Source organism: Mastigoproctus giganteus, chromosome 1 (assembly GCF_048544385.1).
Source record: "Mastigoproctus giganteus isolate SK-2022 chromosome 1, ASM4854438v1, whole genome shotgun sequence".
NCBI classification, from domain to species: domain Eukaryota; kingdom Metazoa; phylum Arthropoda; class Arachnida; order Uropygi; family Thelyphonidae; genus Mastigoproctus; species Mastigoproctus giganteus.
In genome coordinates this window covers 157,440,528-157,460,372 of record NC_143575.1, presented here as the reverse complement: position 1 = coordinate 157,460,372, position 19,845 = coordinate 157,440,528, and the positions used below count along the sequence as shown (strand labels likewise).

The 19,845-nt window shown below is 36.1% G+C and overlaps 1 protein-coding gene across 1 annotated transcript in view; it reads left to right on the top strand.

Moving 5' to 3' along the window:
- Nucleotides 1-19,845, top strand: part of LOC150091210 (ankyrin repeat and BTB/POZ domain-containing protein 1-like) — a 309,182-nt gene that overhangs the window by 57,360 nt on the left and 231,977 nt on the right. The window contains exon 4 of the mRNA XM_090382805.1: nt 10,510-10,654. Coding sequence (XP_090238931.1) covers nt 10,510-10,654 — 145 coding nt within the window. The remainder of the gene's footprint in view (nt 1-10,509; nt 10,655-19,845) is intronic.

The window sequence follows — 19,845 nt, the reverse complement described above, 5'->3', positions numbered from 1 at the left end:
AAGTTTCTCTGTCTATGTTTACATGGTCACAATAGCTGAATAGATGAGTGAGTCCAATATTTTGCAAAGTATTCAAAGAACTAGTGACAGTAGCAACATTGGGCTGGGGGGGGGGGAATGTGGCAACTAAGATATTAAGTAAACTTACCGAGGAAGAAATGTTGGCAGATTTGGAAATTGCATTGAGGCTTTCACTGTGAAGAAAATATTCCAAAATAGAATGGCATACAAGCAATAATTAAAAAAAGAAAAAAAAAAAACTCTATCACTAATCTCCAAAAAATCAGCGCAAGTTAAGGATGATTGCTAAAGCACTTGATGTGGAAATCAGGGGCGTATTCAGGGGTGGGCAGAAGGAGCATATGCCCCTCCTTAACCCTAAATTTTTTTAACGCCTCCTGTGTTTTTTAAAAAACTCGCTGGTCACCATGCCCCCTCCCCTTACGATGACACCTGAACATGATCACCATGCTCACCATTACGATGATACCTGGATACGCCACTGGTGGAAACTATAAAGATCGGTCGTATGTTCGGGCCACAATGGGCAGCTTGTAGCTTACAGATGGCAATTGAGGATTGGAGGAATTATCCCGCTTTGTGCAAATTTTTTAAATCAGAAAGTTAATTAAATATTCTGGATTATTAAACCGACTTTTCAATCTGGAATTTCTTAATGATTTAGCACTAATGATCAACATCCTGCAGGAGTTCTCCTACCTTTCAGAAGCTTTACAGAATCACTATGGTAAAAGCAAATAAATTAATTATTCTAACTATCGATTCTATCGCTAATTTTAAAAATTCTAAAGGAAATTATGAAGCTAAAATTGAGAGCATGTTGAGTTGAAAGAATCTGAAGGAATCAAAAGTAGGAACATATTTAAAATATTACCTCGTGACACATTATTAAGGATAAGTTATTAATGCAACAGAGTAATTTTAAATTAAATAAAGAAAATAATGATACTATTGATGATGAAGAATTGAAAGAAATTTTAAACCTATGCTACCTGGAATCGTGGAATATGAAAGAACTTTTGTTTCCATGCAAGACGGTGGAAACCGAATAAGAAATTTAAGTTTTCTGATAAAATATGAAAAAAAAATGAATGATTTTAGAGATTTTGTCGAAGACAGTTTATCTTTAAAATCGAGTGAAATTCCCTCTTCAATTAACAAAACCAGAAATATCTTTGAAACCATTGTGATTAGCAGTGCTTTCAGTGTAATGAATAATATTGTATAAATGAATGAATAATGTTGACAATTAAACACATTGCAGATTATGATGACCATACATCTAAATGGAAAACCATTGCTTCAATTTGATCCAGGTCGTTACGTCAAATCATCCTCTGTAATCATCGCTCAGCTGTTGAGCAAAGCAGAAGATCGACAACAAATATTAATAAAGAAGTAAATTGTATATGGCAATTTTTAGAATAAATTTTTCTTGAATATTTGTATAATAATTTTTTTATGTAATCTGTGATTATTGTACCTTTTCTAGAAGAGTTTGTTTTTTATGTAATATTTGTTTTTACATTGTAGAATGTTTTGTGATATGGGAAATATTTTGTGTTATTTTTTATTCGTAATATTAAAATTTTATCATGGAAAAAAAAAAATGTATCCGTTATATTTCCTTAGCCGTTAAAAAAAAAAGGAGAGACGAATAAAAAAGTGGCATGTGTACTGAGCATGCATGGTAGATGGTTTTATGTGAATCCTTCGCATTTCTTTTAGGTATTTTGATTTGTATATTGATTATGAAATAATAGAGCTTTTGTATTGTAAATATTTTATTCAACATTCGCAAATTTTTATAATTTCTGGTAGGCGTCTCCGTAGCCAGGTGGGAAGGAGCAGCAGTGCGTAGCACGCGCTTCTTGATTAGACCGGGGTTCGAGCCCGTCACCACCAAATGTGGAAAATGCGGAAAGGTCAGAGAATGACCACCGCATATCCCGGAGCAATATGGCCTTAGTTGCTAATGCTCCTAAAAACCAAATAACAACAACATAATTTCTGGAAGACAAGATACAATGGATTCATGATAACTAAAGTAATTGATGTGTAGCTGGGATTGCAACGTATCTAAATGTCTAGAAAATAACATTGATTGAAGTACCGACCTTGTAGTTGAAATGACATACGAAGCTGTTCCGGGTACCTAACAATGGAATGTTACGAAAATGTGAGACGAAAAAATAAATCGTTGACAAATATTTGTATTGTTGCAGTCATATTTACTTCAGGAAGTATGATTGTGATGGCATACTAATAAAATATTCTAAAAAGTTAGAACTCGAGATACATCATCGTAAAGAGGGGGGGGCATGATGATCAGGCTGACTCGAGATATCATACCAGTCATGAAAAATGCATCATGCTCTCTAATCACACTGCTAGTGACTGCTCAGTGCAGGTTTTTTTTTTGGTTGGTGCTGCATAAGCATGCTTTTTCTATAGCCGAGTGGTCAGGAGGGGGAGTGCAGTAGCACATGCTCCTTGAGTAGACCGGGGTTCAAACTCCTGACTGCTAAATACGGTCGATCTGCCAACCCGCACTGCATCAGCATGGCAGATTATGGTCCATTTCCCTCAATGTGAATTGTTGAGGAGGCTTCCATCTCATTGTTGAGGAGGCAGGAGCAGCAGTACATAGCACATGCTTCTTGATTAGACCGGGGTTCAAGCCCGTGACCACCAAATACGGAGGATGCGGAAAGGTCAGGGAATGACCACTGCATATCCCCGGAGCAATATGGCCTTAGTTGCTAATGCTCCTAAAAACCAAATAATCTGTATGTATTTTGCAAATTCAGTTTTTGTGAGAAGGAATATACTTTTGCAATTGGAAGAGTTAAGGTTGAATAATGGAAGAACTGGTGGACTGTACCCTCTTCTTTACATGGAACAGTATGTTATTTTTTATATAGGAACAGAGAAAAATCTTTGCAGAGGTGGACAGGATGTTGGTACTCTGTTTCCTTAAAGAGTTGGCATCCACTTCTACTCCTGCCAACGCATTTGGCTAGAAGCCTTAGTTGTTTTTCTTGGATTTAATCCTGTAATAACACTTTCTTCCCACTTGGTCTTGCTGGTTAATACAAGTAACTTCTGTTGAGTTCTCTGACTGCTGGTAAATGGCTGTTCATTGAACACTTTTTATCTTTTGAAGATTACCGGCAATGATCAGTCTCTAGGATGTGATTTTTGTGCCCATCTGTGGACAGTGTCTGTTCATCAGTTTCTGTTGTAGCCTACTTGTCCAGCTCATTGTGATGATCAGTCTCTAGGATGTGATGATTGTGTCCATTTGTGGACAGTGTCTGTACATCGGTTTCTGCTGTAGCCTACTTGTCCAGGATGTTTTGCTGTAGCTGAGGGGATGACCATTGCCCAGTATATTTGATTTGTAATGTGAATGTGAAATTTGTATTGTTAATAATTATATACTGTACTGTACCATTTCTATATATATAGCAGATTTTCCAGATTTTTTGGCTAGGGGCTGCTTTACTCAATAAATGAAGGGGCATCTGCATGTATAGATGCCCCCTTCTATAGTAGATATAGAATCTTAAACTCTTAAAATATTATGGCTTGTTGCATTTAGTTAATTTAAATAAATACGTTACACGTGGAAATCAAGAATTCTACTGCGTGGTAATGTTAGATAAACGTAGCGCGTGACCACGCTTTAAAGTTTGTTTTATCACTGTAAAACCAGCTGCTGTTATGTATTACCACATAACCCGCATCCCTCTTCTCCCAGTGGCTGAATAAATATCGTTAGGAGGAAAATTATTTTACTGTTTAGAAAGATACTGTACTGTACCATTTCTATATGTATGACTATGAGTCCAAATAGCTTGGAATATCTGAATCTGTATATAATGTTCATATTCTGGCAGCCAGTAGGAAGCAGGTCAGCCAATTTATTAATGTTGATGCTGTCCAAGCTTGCATTATATTTAAGTATAATGGTAGTATTTTCTTGGTTATTCTGATTGATGCTAGATTTTAATTTAAAATTACAAATATCTGTTAAAAGGCAAAGTAGGTGTTTAGATGTGAACTTAAAGGTGAGGATGAACTTGTAAAGTGCCTTTGGAATACTATTTTTAGTACAAAATAATAGATCATGAATCTTCTGTACATTAAACTGGCCGACCGGGTTAGCCGGGTGGGTAAAGTGCTTGCCTAGCAACCCAAAGGTCGTGGGTTCGATTCCCGCCTCGGGCTTGGATCAAAGTACTGAAAAAAAAAACCTTGGGAGGTGCATTATGGCCACAGAAGCCTATGCGCCAACAACTACCAAAAAAAAAAAAAAAAAACCATTAAACTGACTGTTGTCCCATTCAGTGATGGTCTGTTGAAATTCACCTAGCTTGTATTTATATGTAGAAAAATTGTGCTATTAGGTTTGTGTTTCTTATAAGGTCTGGGTTTACCAATGCCTTTGATGACTTGAAATTTGTCATATATGTAATTTTCTGTAATATTATTGGTAATGATTTTGTGATTAAACTCATTATTGAGTCCATATGGATAGAGAGTTTTTAACTTTAGCATAAATAATTCTTCCTGTCTATTTCTGGCGTTAGGGTCAGGTACTTCTGCTAGGATGGAGATATAGATGTTGGTAAAGCAGTGTGATTGGAAATGCTTATATTCAATTTCTTGTTCAGAGTTGCTATTGTTATTGTGGTTATTGTAATTTTTGATATCTGACCTATGTAGGTTAAGCCTAAGGTGAAGTTTATTACCAGTTTGTCCTACGTATTTCATATTGCAAGTAATAAGGTAAACCACATTGCTGTATTTGCAGAATATAGGTTCATCAGTATTGTTAGAAACATGCTGTGGATGCATGTATGGGCACGTAAGATGGAGTTTGTTTGCGCATTTGTAAAATTTAAAATAGGAATGGGGGATAGTCAGAATTGGAGGCTGTAACCCCATCACAAAAGTGGTGAAACTAGAAGTGTTAGATGCTGGTTTGCTCTGTGTGATGTATGCTAAATGTGAATGTTCTAAATTTCAGGAATGTATCGAGGAGATATACAGCGCATAAGCCCCCGGAGTCGAATTTATACTGCTCTGCCCATGTAGTATGTTGTTTGTAAGTTGACAATCCATAAAAAGTAAAAATAAAAAATAAGGCCATAAAAATGTAAAATGAACCATAATAATCAATAATATAAAACAATACCAAAGACAAAGTGCCAAACAAATTGGTGATTTTTTTTTTTTTTTTTTGTATGAAAACCCCAAACATGAGAGATATTAGAACCTATAGTATTTAGTACCGTACTTGGGTTGGAGGTTGATAAGACGAAAGAAGATATTTGTTGACATTAGACTTGAACTTCTGTAGACTGTAATTTTCAGGAAATACATATCAAGGAAAGTTGTTTCAGAAAACCGCAGTTGAATGAATAAATGAGGACAATGAAAAGTTGGTTCTATGAGTTTGAACTTGGACAGTAAAAAGATGTTGGCTGGTGGCGGCACATGTTCAGACTGTTTTGAAAGAGAGCTGGAATTATAGAAGTCAATTCAGAAGAACAGTGCCCATGGAAGTATCTGTAGAAAATGCATGCGGCAGAAACAGAACATCTATGAAACAGAGAGTGGAGAGACTCTGTTAGAGATGAATCATTAATTAACCCAAATGGCATCTTCTGAATGGAATCTAGAAGCCCGAGAGAGATTTCTGGGGCGCCGCCCCAGATGTGGGAACAATATTCTGTGGTAGGGCAGATTTGCGATTGTACAGAGTGAACAGCTGTTTGGAAAAAAAGTAACACCAAGAACGAAAGAGAAAACCAAGTTTTTTAGGTGCAGAGGAAGCAATATTTGTAATGTGCTTGTGCCAAGACAGATTAGAAGTTTGAAGTTAGGGTAATCCCCAAAAGAGATCTATCATTTTGCCTAGACATCGGAGTGTCACCAATAATAAGCATAAGAGCAGAAGAATCCTTTTTGAGAGATATAAGACAGAATTGAGTTTTAGAAGGATTGAAATAAACTAAGTTGTCTTTGCCCCACTGGAGAATTACCTGGAGATCGGCATTTAAGGAATTGGTAGCAGATATTTAAGAAGTTGAAGCTGATTAAGCAGGGCGAAGTTTCTCAAAGTGGAATGCAATGTGCTATCATCAGCAAAACTATCGATAGGATTTCTGGTCAGTGGAAGAAGGTCATTAATATACAAGAGGAAAAGAGTGGAGGAAAGAACTGAACCTTGGGGGTAACCAGCATTAGTGGTGAAGTTAAAAGACAGAGAGCCATCACCCTCAGTGAGCAGAGAAAACTGGATAACCAATTACAAAAAAACAGTTGGTAAACCATAAGATGGAAGCTTATTTAGAAGACCTTTATGCCAAACATGATCGAAAGCATTTGAGATGTCAAGAGCAACTGCTTGTGTTTCACCAAACTTTTCCATTGAATTTGTCCATAAAGGGTAACATAAGGCAGACTATCACCAGTGGATTGACACTGACAGAATCCATACTGGCAATCGTTGATCAGATGGATGGTTTTTAGATAGTTTAAGAGTTGGCAGTTAATTGATTTCTCCATTACTTTAGAAAGAGTAGAAGTAATTGCAATGGTAAGATAATTGGATGGGAGTGATTTATCACCCTTTTTAAGGAACTGGCTGGATATGAGCAAATTTCCAAGCAGAAGGAAAATCACTTTTGGAATAAGAAAGTGAAAAAAGGCGGCAAAGAACAGGAGTAAGTTCAGCAGCACAGGTTTTGAGAACAAGTGGGGAAATACCACTGGGTCCTGGAGCTTTCTTAGCATCAAGATTCGTCAAAATCCTCCTGACATTCTTTTGATGGAAGACCACAGGAGGCATTGAATGGAGCGTGTTGGGAAGGGCGAGAGGTGTTTTAAGCTGATGCTAGCAGGTCAGCTTTATGCTTGGCTGAAGTTACAATAGAACCATCTGGTTTTGACAGAGGTGGGAGTGGAGATGGGCAAAAGTTGTGGCCAATAGCTTTGACAAGAGAACAGAATGCTTGGCTACCATTAAGGCAAGAAGCAAGTTTTCTACTCTTAGCCTGTTAAAAATCTAGTTTGGGTTGATTAATAACTGCCTTACAATTGCTGCGAGCCTTGGTATAGGCAGAAAATGAAACTGAAGAATTGGAAAGAAGACAATTACGATATGCAACATTCTTCTCGTGAACTGGCTTAGTACATTTATTGAAAAACCATGGTTAAGGGATGAGATTTTTAAGTATAGTGTGGAATAAAGAATTCCATTCCCACAAGAATAATTTCACTGACACGATTTGAGCAAACGTTGACATCAAAATTTTTGAAACAGTAATCCCTCCAAGGAAAAGAAGAAAAGAAATCTCTCAAGTCATCCCATCTTACATTATTGTAATGCCAAAAAATACGAGGTTGGAAATAGCCATGAGATAAAGGCTCCATTGTTGTGATCTGAGGTGCCTAAAGGACCATTCACTTCGACTGTTTACTTAGAAAGGTTGTTTGTGATTAAAATATCAAGCACCTTGGCTTATGGTTAGGATAGTCCGGTATTCTGGTAGGTAAATGAACAATCTGTTTGAGGTCATTTGCAATTGCAAAAGCCTCAGCATCTCGACCAGCAGGGTTTATGTGACTAAAAAACAGAAGCCAGCTGGAGTTGTGAACATTAAAATCACCAAGGAAAGTTACCTGATTGTTGGGAAAGTTGGACTGGAGAAAGTGAAGTTACAAAGAGAGGAAGTCAAAGAGTTCCAAGTGATTAGTGGAGTTGGGAGAACGGTAGAGACAACAGATGAATTTGACAGAATGAGGTAGAGTGATTTTAAGCCATAGAAGATCAAAAAGAGGAGATTCCAAATTATCAAATCTCTGACAGGGAATCGTGGAACAGACATATGCACAAGTACCACCTTTGAGATGAAATGAATCATACAGCGAATAATTTTGGCAAATGAGATGAGCAGTGGTTGAATCAACCAATAACTGAGATTCTGTCAGAAAAAGTACATGGGCTTTTGGCAGATTGTAAGTGGAAATGGACATCATTGAGATTAGAACTGAGACCACATATATTTGTGAAATGAACTAGGAAGTGTTTGGGAGGTTTAGGTCTTTCCCCAGATAAGTTTGCTCTATTAGTTTGACAATTCATGGTGTATTTGATAGTAAGAAAACATGGGGGGAGGGGACATGCAGTATGAAGTAATGAAATTTTTGGATATGGCATGCACATGGTAAGAATGTGCCCAGATCCTTGACATAATGTGGCCTTGACAATACCCTCCCTCATACACACTATTTGGACTCCCTCCAGTCACTATCCTTCAGGGTAGAGATAGCAAGATTATACAATAGCCCATCTGGAAGCCTCGTAGAGAGTTATCAATAGGTTCGGTTTGGTGTACTAACTAGCAGCCAGCCTGTGAACACCCTTTTTGGAGCTGTACCCTCGAAATGTAAGGATGTTTAGATCTCGCCATGACGTTCATCATAACCTCAAAATTCATGAATCATACTGCATGCTGGAAGAGATGGGGAAGGGTTGACCGGAACTTAGCCATGGATACTAAACATGGGTTCCACCACTTCATGCCTCCAATAAGCAAAGTAGCCGACCGGGCTAGCCGGGTGGGTAAAGTGCTCGCCTGGCAACCCAAAGGTCGCAAGTTCGATTCCCGCCTCGGGCTTGGGTCAAAGTACTGCAAAAACCTTGGGAGGTGCATTATGGCTACAGAAGCCTATGCGCCAACAACTACCAAAAAAAAAAAAAAAAAATAAGCAAAGTAGTGGTGGTATTGCACTGGTTGATGAGAGTCTAGATTTAGTATTACCTGGTAACACAGAGGGGTGGCATTGCTCTGTGTGGTGTGAGCGCATGAGCTCTCTTGGCAGCCTATCTGCAATGCTCAGAGAGTTTTATATCTGACTGCACAATGACCCAGGACTTTTTCATTTTCCAGTACTGAGTGTAATACCACACAGTTGGTATGTTAATCTGGGTACCACATATGGATAGTGCTGTACCTTGCATTTGTCAATGTTAAACTTCAACTGCCATTTCTCAGCCCATTGGCGTGATTTTTTTACATCTTGTTGCAGTATCACACCTTGATTACTGTGATTAACTACCCTGCCAATCTTTGTATTATCTGGAAACTTGGATATTAAGACTGGTATATATGTTCATCATTATTATTAATAAATATAGAAAACAACCCTGGAGGACATCTCTGATAACATTATTCCACAAAGAACAGTGTCCATTGATAAACACTCTGTTTATTCCCACTCAGCCATACCAGTAACTTGCTCTTAATACTACACTGCTCCAATTTGTACAGCAATCTTTTATGTGCAGCAGTATTAAATTTCTTGAAATCCAAGTATATGATATCAAAATTGCATCCAGTTCCTTACTGGTCATGATTTCCAATCAGAATGGGTGGACAAGCGAAGTAACAATCATCCCTTAACAAATCCATGCTGCAACTGCAGTATAACTGCACTCCTGTTTAGATGATCCTGCATTACTTCTTTAACTAGTGACTATTAGTTTCTCCTCGAAGAGAATTAATTGAATGGGTCTGTAATTACTCGTGTTACCCTTTGATCCCATTTGTGAATTGACGATACATTCATACGTTTCCAGTTCATAGGGAACTCCCCTAAATCTAAGGATGCTCTCATAATAATAGCTAAAGGTTTGCTTGCTGCCTGTGCTGGCTCCCTTAATATAATTGGAGATTCCATTCTCTTCCACTTTCCTTTCATTATAAAAATAATTTAGCTCCCCATTAGAATTAGATAATCATGAGTAAGGATGATACCACTTTAGCTGATTTTATTAAATAGTAGGATAATGAAATGCCACATAAACTGCATTCATTATTCTATTGCTTGATCGTAACAAATATTATTCTAATTGCTTGTGATTAGAATTGAGTATAGTAGGCAACAGATTTTCTAAATTTCTTTTCTTCAGAGTTTACGTACTGTAATTTGGATATAATGAAAACTAATAATGTTTTCTTTTTCTTTTTCTCAGTTTGCATTATAATGGACTTCAACCATGTGCATGCATGCATATGTATTTGTTTATTTTAACATCATCAAATGGAAGAGGGTGGAAAAGATTTTCATTTGTGATATCATTTTCATTCTTTTAGTTAAAGGGGGGATAAAGTTAAGTAAATAAAATTATACAAAATGTGTTTGATTTGATGCATTATTAATACTCATAGTATGTCGATTTAATTATCATAAAGAAACTGAATTCAAATATCCATATTTTTTATTTAAAAAAAATAACCATTTTTTCTACAGTTAATAAATTGAATAAAATTAGTTTTTTGACTGCATAAGCAGGATAATAAAAACTCTTTTACTCATATGTTATTAACCTATTTTGTGCACCTCTAATGCATTTATTGTTATAACAGTATTGTTTTAAATAGCTGAATGATTTTTTATATACATTTTTAGGTGCTCGCTGTGAAGCTAATACATTTGATGGTGAACGGTGTCTTTATGGTGCATTAAATGCAGAGATTCGAAACCTCTTGAGGAACTTTAAAATCATTACCTCCAAGTCAATTCAAAGAGACTGTTATGATGAATTTTTAAGAAGGTAATGGTCTATAAACCTTTTTATATATGATTTTAATAATTGCTTATTTCACATTCATAAGACTGCATATTCCTTAAAATTGTTTGTGGCATTATCAAGTTTTCTTTTGTGATACAGTTATATTTAACATTATATATTCAGGTTAACATTTTTTTACAAGTGTAGAGCCAGCCCACAAGGTGGGTTAACAGCAGCAGCTTCCCAGAGTCTTTCATTCTATAGGACCTGTGCATTACAATACTGTAAATCTAGAAAATTAGTTTTCTTCTGAAAATGCAGTACACACAGTTAATAAATGGAAAGCAGGCAATCATAAAAATTATAGTGAAATAAATAATATAATATTATTTAATTGCCTCAATTATGTGTAATTGTGAGATATACCAATTCATTACTTTTGTTGTCTCCTCTAAGTTGGAATTTAATTAAAATATTAATCTAATTTAATTATAACATTAAAGTATAAAATAAAATAATTATTTAGTTATATGGAAGGAAGGGAGCACAATGTGTTCCTTCTTTTTGCAACACAAATTTTGCCCTTCACAGTGAGTTTCTTTACTATTGCATTACTTTCAAACAAATACATTTGAAAGTGTAATAATATTCATTTTGATTCGCTCACCTTGTAGCATTAGAAAAAATCTCAAGCTTCAGATTAAATTCATGAATAAGCTATATACCCAAAGTTTTGATTCCATTTTTAGAAAAGAGGTGCATGGGCTATTCAAGAAAATGTTACTATTATTTATTTTTTCTGTTTTACAGGGCTGTATAAAACAGAATATAATTTCATAGTGATAACACTTTTTTTTTTTCTTGTCTTGGGTGGTTACTTTTGGTAATTACAGACTTGCATTTAGAAAATAACATAGCAACAAATATTTTTTATTGAAAATATTGTTTCCACTCAAGCCTTAATTACCCATTATAAAAATAATTAATTATTAAAAAATTTAGACAAAACTGGCTGTTTTTGATAATTGCTTCCTCCTTTTCTTCGAATAGGCCTCAGCGTTGGGAATGTTCGAGTTCATAATAACTGCAATGATACTACACCAATCGTTACAACCCTTTTTATTAAAATAAAATAGTATAATGAAAACAGGATAAAATTAAACTGGTAATAAAATAAGATACACAATAAAAAAAAAAAAAAAAACACAATGTAGATTACGAAATAAAAGCAATAAAAACACACTGTAGCTTTCAGAGGTGTCCACCCTCTGATATCAACATAAAGTTTAACATACAGTACATCCTTAAATATCAGCAAGATCATGGTTCACAACACATGTTACCACATGCTTCCTCCTTTTTTTTAGAAAACTATAACTCTTCTTCAGCAAATATAGAATTTTTATTGAAACATTTTTATAGTCTTGTCTATTCTGAGTTCTAGAAATAGAATATCTTATTTTAGAAAAACTATTAGTTACTTTTGTTTTAATTTTTTAATTTAAGTGGTTGTTTCCAGTGTATTGTATTTATAAATAATTACATGGCAATAAAGTATTTTTATCATACTTTTTTCCCAATTAAGTTATCTTAAATACTATAAAAATAAAATATCTTATTATGATGCAGGATATTTCAGAGACTGTTGGGAGTCATTGGGGTACAAGTAAACACATGGGTTGTGTTAGGATAGCTAAGAAAAAGAACAGGTGCATTTATACTTGCGTGTACACCAGTGCTAGGAGTTTGGTAAATAAATTTGATGAATTTGAGGTATTGCTCAAAGCATCAAAGGCGGATATTGTTGGGATATCAGAGACGTGGTGTCACACAGATATAAGTAATGCAGAACTGGAATTTGGGGAATACAGCGTCTACAGAAAGGATAGACAGGATAGAAAGGGAGGAGGGGTTATGCTATTAGTTAAAAAACACATAAAATCGAAGGAAGTGAAGCCAGTCAACATCGCTGGACAGTGCAGTGTCGAGTCAGTTTGGTGTGACATAAGCATTGGGAGATCAAAATTGAGAGTAGGAGTGTGCTATAGGCTTAATGACTCTGATGAGTATAATAAGAAACTGTACAGGGAAATAGAGTGGGCCAGTAAATCAGAGAGTCTTATAATGGGGGATTTTTTAATTTCCCAGATATGGACTGGAATTTGTGGGTTGGTCATCCACACACTAGCAAGGCTTTTGTGTATTTATTCGATGATTGTTTTCTAAATCAGCATGTTCGGGAGGCAACTAGAGGGAGCAATACTCTTGATTTGATTATCAGTAGTGATTCTTCATGCATTAAGAATCTGCAGATACAGGAACCACTAGGTGGCAGTGATCACAGTGTGCTGAAGTGGGATTTACTCAAGGATGTAACTACCATCAGGGGTAAAGGGAATGGTTATTGCTTTCGTAAAGGTGACTATGATGGTCTGAGACAGTATTTAAATTCTATACAGTGGGACCAACTGATGATGTTACCAACAGCAAACTCAAAATGGGAAGCATTCAAAGAACTTATCTTGGAAGCTACTAGGCTTTACATACCAACTAAGAAATATTGTTCAAGGTTCAGGCCTAAATGGATGTCAGATGAACTAATGAGACATATGGCAGAGAAGAAAAATGCATGGGATACATATAAATTAACACGTGACACAGAAGCCTATGATAGATATAAGTTGATCTGTAACCAAGTTACAAAGGAGGTTAGGCAGGCGAAGGCAGATTACGAGAAATCTTTGGCAAGGGATGCAAAGAAAAACAGCAAGGAGTTCTTTACTTATGTAAACTTTAGAAGGAAGGGGATGAATCAGTTGGTCCACTTGATATCGATGGTTCAACTGTTCATGATCCTGCTCAGGTAGCTAACAAACTAAATGAATATTTTGCATCTACATTAACACATGGGGAGTTATTCAGGAAGGGGAATGTCATAGATGAAGTAAACACTGGCAGTGAGCTAGATGATTTTGTAATAATTGAGAGTAAAGTGGAGGAAAAATTGTTGAAGATAAATACATGAAAGGCACCTGGAGTGGATGGGATCTATCCAGTTATATTAAAGGAGGCAGCAAAGGAAGTAAGCAATCCGTTAGCCATAATTATGAGAGCTTCCTTGGACTCGGGAGGTACCCAGACTGGAGATGTGCAAATGTAACCCCAATTCACAAAGGAGGATCAAAGGCTGACACAAGTAATTATAGACCTGTGAGTTTAACTTCTGTTCCAGGAAAATTAATGGAAGCACTGGTTAAAGAATCACTGCAGGATTATCTTGACAAGAATTCACTTATAGCTCAGACACAGCATGGTTTTGTTAAGGGAAGGTCTTGCCTGACCAATTTGATTGGATACTATGATGTAGTCACAAAAGAATTGGATGCAGGGAATAACTTTGATATTATATATTTGGATCTTAGAAAGCCTTTTGTATACTGTTGCACATGGAAGACTGCTGCACAAATTGGAGCAGTTTGGCATTGGTGGCAAATTGTTGCTATGGATAAAGGGATGGTTGAGTGGCAGAAGACAGAGAGTGGTAATTAATGGACACTGCTCATCGTGGACTAATGTTATTAGTGGAGTCCCTCAGGGTTCAGTGTCGGGTCCATTGTTGTTTTCTGTATTTATAAATAATATTGATGATGGTATATCAAGCTTAATGTCCAAGTTTGCAGATGATACAAAGGTTGGCAGGGTTGTTAAGGATGCTACTGATGCTATGCTGCTGCAACAGGATCTGGAAAGGTTGAGCAGATGGGCTGAGAGGTGGCAAATGAAGTTTAACATTGACAAATGTAAAGGACTACATATGGGAAACAGCAACCCCAGAGCAACATATCAACTCTGTGGTTCTACACTGACAGTGGTAGAGAATGAAAAGGACCTGGGGGTAATTGTGCAGGCAGATATGAAGTTCTCTGAGCAGTGCAGATGGGCAGCAAGAGTAGCTCATGGTGTCTTATCAATGATATATAGGAATTTTTCTAGCAGGGATAGGGAGGTGATTATTCCCTTGTATAAGGCAATGGTCAGGCCGCACCTTGAGTACTGTATACAGGTCTGGAGGCCTCATTTCAAGAAGGATGTAGAGATGCTGGAACGAGTACAGAGAAGGGCAACAAGGTTAGTGAACGGAACGAAGGGTTGCTCTTATGAAGAAAGGCTTAAGTTTTGCAAATTACAATGTCTGGAGACTAGGCACCGGCAAGGTGATATGATAGAGGTGTACAAAGTCTTGAATGGTTTGAGCATGCTCAATACTGATGGGATACTGCCTCTTGCTCAGAATAATCACCTGAGAGGGCATAAATTCAAATTGAGGAAAGACAGATGTAGGATAGATGTGCGGAAATTTGCCTTTAGCCAGTGGGTAGTTGGTTGGTGGATCAGACTTCCATCCCTTGTTGTGGAAGTTGATAGCCTAAATAAATTTAAGGCTCAGCTGGACAGGTATTTCGAACGAATGGAGGGGTGAAGTGGAAGGGTTTTTTTTTATTTTTTTTTATTTTGGCTGATGCTGCATAAGCTTGCTTTCTTGCATCATATGCCTGTACTAATGCTAATGCTAATAAAAGCAATTATTTTTGCTTTAACCTCTTGGGAGAAAGGCATATGCAAGAATATCTAATTGTAATAAGAGAATTTATGTACCATTATAGACAAATTTTTTGAAATGTTTTGAAACCCATGTGGATATCACTGTGAAGTCTAGAGGAAGGAATAAGTGATTTTAAGAGCAAAATTTTTATAATGCTGACACACTGTTTTTTGAAATAAGTTATGTGAGTTAGGTGCAAAAAACATTGGGTTATTTCAATTAATTTAATTAATAATATGAGATAAATCACTGTTATGGAGACAACTTTAAACAGCTACTCCCATTATTAATGATCTAATTATATAGAATGTTAGGCTGTTTATTTGAATTATCAATGAGAAAGCAAACTAGAATCTGTATGCTGCTACATTTTACTCTTCATAACAGTGATTTATCACATATTTAACTTGATTATTTTTGCCTATAAAATTTTACTAGAGAAGCTTTTTTTTTTCCTATGAAAACCCCAAACATGACAGGTATTAGAACTTATAGTATTTAGCATGTGCATGGGTTGAAGGTTGAGAAGATGAGAGACAATATTTGTTGACATTACACTTGAATGTCTGTAGATTGTAATTTTCAAGAAATATATATGAAGGAATGTAGTTCCAGAAAACGGAAGTTGAATGAATAAAGGAAGAAGAACAAAAGTTGGTTCTGTGGGTTTGAAGTTGGACCGTAAAAGGATGTTGACTGGTTGTGGCATGTGTTCGGACTGCTTTGGAAGAGAGAGCGGAAATTATAGAAGCCAATTCAGAAGAACAGCTCATGGAAGTATCTATAGAAACATCATGTAGCAGAAACAGAACAACAATGAGATAGAGAGTGGAGAGACCCTGTTAGAGATGAGTCATTAATTAACCTGACTGCCCTTTTGAATGGAATTTATAAGCCTGAGAGAGGTTTTGGGGGCCCCACATGTGGGAACAATATTCCATGGTAGGGCAGATTTCAGATTTGAGATTTAAAGTAATGCAAAGAGCAAAAGAGAAACCCCAGTTTTTTAAATGCAGAGGAAGCAATATTTGTAATGTTCTTCTGCCAAGAGAGATTAGAAGTCAGTGTAATCCAAAATACAGATATATGATCTTGCCTAGAAATCAGTGTCATTGAAGATAAGCATAAAAGGAGAAGAATCCTTTTTTCAAGATATAAAACAGGACTAAGTTTTAGAAGGACTGAAACCAACTAAGTTATCATTGTCCCACTGGAGAATTACCTGGAGATCAGTATTTAAGGAATTGGTAGTAGATATTCAAGGCTTCTCAAATTGAATATATGATAGTGGATATTCAAGGTTTCTCAAATTGAATATTTGGTAGTGGATATTCAGGGCAAGGTATGTCAAATTGAAAGGTGGAATGCAATATGCTCTCGTCAGCAAAACTGATGATAGCATATGTGGATAGGATTTCCAGTCAATGGAAGAAGGTTATTAATATATAAAATAGGAAAAGAGTGGAAGAAAGAACTGAACTTGCAACACCAGCATGAGTGGAGAAGTTAGAAGACAGAGAGCCATCTATGATTACCTACAGTGAGTGATCATAGAGAAGACTGGATATCCAGTTACAAAAAACAGTTGGCAAACCATAAGATGGAAGCTTTTTTTAGAAGATCTTTATGCCAAACATGATCAAAAGTCTTTGAAATGTCAAAAGCAACTGCTTAAGTTTCACCTAACTTTTCCATTTAATTTTTCCAAAAATGGGTAACACAAGCCAGAATATCATCAGTGGATCGACACTGATGGAATCCATACTGGCAATCGTTGATTAGATGGAAAGTTTCTAGATATTTGAAGAGTTGGCAGTTATAATGGTTCTCCATTACTTTAGAAAGAGTAGAAGTAAGTGCAGTGGGATGATAATTGGATGAGAGTGATTTGTCACTCTTTTTAGGAACTGGCTAGATATGAGCAAGTTTCCAAGCAGAAGGAAAAACCCCTTTGGAATAAGAAAGTGAAAAAAGGTAACACAGATAAGAAAGTGAAAAAAGGTAACACAGATAAGAAAGTGAAAAAAGGTAACACAGATAAGAAAGTGTAAAAAGGTAACACATAACTTACTCTGTTCTTATCGAACAGAGTAAGTTATGTTATCAGTTATCTATTATCACTTCTGTTATAAAATAAAATTCAAATAATTTTGGCTTTAATAAAAAAAAAAATTCAATTTAACTGCATTCCATTTTTAAAAAAGTGAAGAGAGAAACTTTATCAAATTTTTTTTCTTTTTACTGCCATATCAGCATTCATAAAAATTATTGGTCAATAAACCACAAGTAAATCAGCGAGTACTATTCTTAAATTAGTTAAATTCCTTCAAATGGTCACATGAGGTGTTTGATTTCCAAGTGACTAAATCTTTACATTTTCAAAGCTGCTACTCTTTCTGAAATTATTGTATTGCTACCTAACTGATCATCATAGTGACTCAAACCAAAATGGAGTTATTGTCACAGCATCTATGAATGATATGGAAAGTCAGTCCTTCGTTGGATACTACATTTTCTGGTGGGAAAATTTCAAAAATTACTGGATTATTTCAAATACCTCAAATAACTACTTGAGGATTAATAAGAAATGATGACATGTTGGTAAAATAGACTGTGTAATTTAGCATAATTTAAATGTGCAGTATCATAATCTAAATAGTATTCTTGTCAAATATAGACTTGTAAATGCTTGCCTGTGAAGCAAAATCTCATTGTCCACCGATATAATTTTCTAAAGGGAAAGTGATATTAGAAGTGTTTGATTATTATTGTTGTTATTATTATTATTATTAGTAGTAGTAGTGGAAATAGTGGAAAATGATGCAAGCTTATACTGCATCAGCCAAAGAAAAAAAAAAAATCCAACACTTCCCATTTCACCTGTTCATCCCTTCTAGCAGTTAATTTGATTCTTTCTTGAATTTATTCAAACCACCAGAAGGGAGTTTGTTCCAATAATCAACCACCCTCTGGCTAAAGGCAAATTTCTGTGCATCTAGTCTGCAACCATCATCATCATCAGCCATTTTCAATTCATTGCAGGATGAAGGCCACTCCAGCAACTTTCCAGTTCCTTCTGTTTTGTACAAGGGCCATCCACTTACTGCCCATGAACTCTTGAATTTTATTTGTCCATCTCTGTTGTTGTCTTCTTGGTTTACTTTTAACTCCTCTTGGGTACCATTCTGTTATTTTTTTTAGCCTAGCTGTCATTATGTCTCCGAACTCTGTGTCCTGCCCAAGTCCATTTCAGTTATTTAGTTTTGATAAGAATGTCCTTCATTTGTGTTTGCTTCCTAATATATGTTTTTCTCTTCTTATCTAACTTTCTGATTTCTAATATAATTTGTTCCATTTTTCTCTGTGTAGTTTTCAGCTTCTCTTCCATTCTTTTGATGATGCCCAAGTTTTACTTCCATAAGTCATGGTCGGGAGTATACATTGGTTCATTATTTTACGTTTCAGACAAATTGGGATATTGCTCATCAGTATGTGACTATATTTCCTGAATGCGATCCATCCAAAATTTATTCTTCTTTGGCTTCCAGCCTAAATTTATCATTATTACAGCTAATGACTTGTTCAAGATAAGTATATGAATCCACATTTTCAGTATCTGCCCTTTAAATGATTATATTCCTGTGGAATACTTGTTCATCATTACATTTTTAACCATATTCATCTTTAGTCTGAAATCCTTAGTAACTCGGCATAATCGATTAAGATTTTTCTCTAATTCTCCGGGATCATGGCTTATGATCCCAATGTCATCTGCAAATCGTAAATGGTTTAGATACTCTCCATTCACATTAACTACTTTCTGCAACCAGTCTGATCTTATAAAAGCTTCCTCAAGGGCAGCAGTAAACAACTTCGTAAATATTGTGTCTCCTTGTCAAACTCCTTTCTCAATTTTAACTTTGTTACTATGTTTGCAGTGAAGTTTAGGCTATCAACTTCCACGACAAGGGATGGAAGTCTATTCCACCAACCAACCACTCGCTGGCTAAAGGCAAATTTCCTCATGTCTATCCTACATCTGTCTTTTCTCAATTTGAATTTATGCCCTCTCAGGTGATTATTCTGAGCAACAGGAAGAATCCCGTCAGCATTGAGCATACTCAAACCATTCAAGGCTTTTTACACCTCTAGCAGATCACCTCGCTGGTGCCTAGTCCCCAGACACTGTAATTTACAAAACTTAAGCCTTTCTTCATAAGAGCACCCCTTTGTTCCATTCACTAATCTTGTTGCCCTTCTCTGTACTCATTCCAGCATCTCTACATCCTTCTTGAAATGAGGCCTCCAGACCTGTATACAGTACTCTAGGTGTGGCCTGACCATTGCCTTATACAAGGGAATAATCACCTCCTTATCCCTGCTAGAAAAATTCCCATATATCATCGACAATACACCATGAGCTACTCTTGCAAACCGTCTGCACTGCTCAGAAAACTTCATATCTGCCTGCACAACCACCCCCAGGTCCCTTTCATTCTCTACCACTGTCAGTGTAGTAGCACAGAGTTGATACGTTGCTCTGGGGTTGCTGTTTCCCATATGTAGTACTTTACATTTGTCAATGTTAAACTTCATTTGCCACCTCTCAGCCCATCTGCTCAACCTTTCC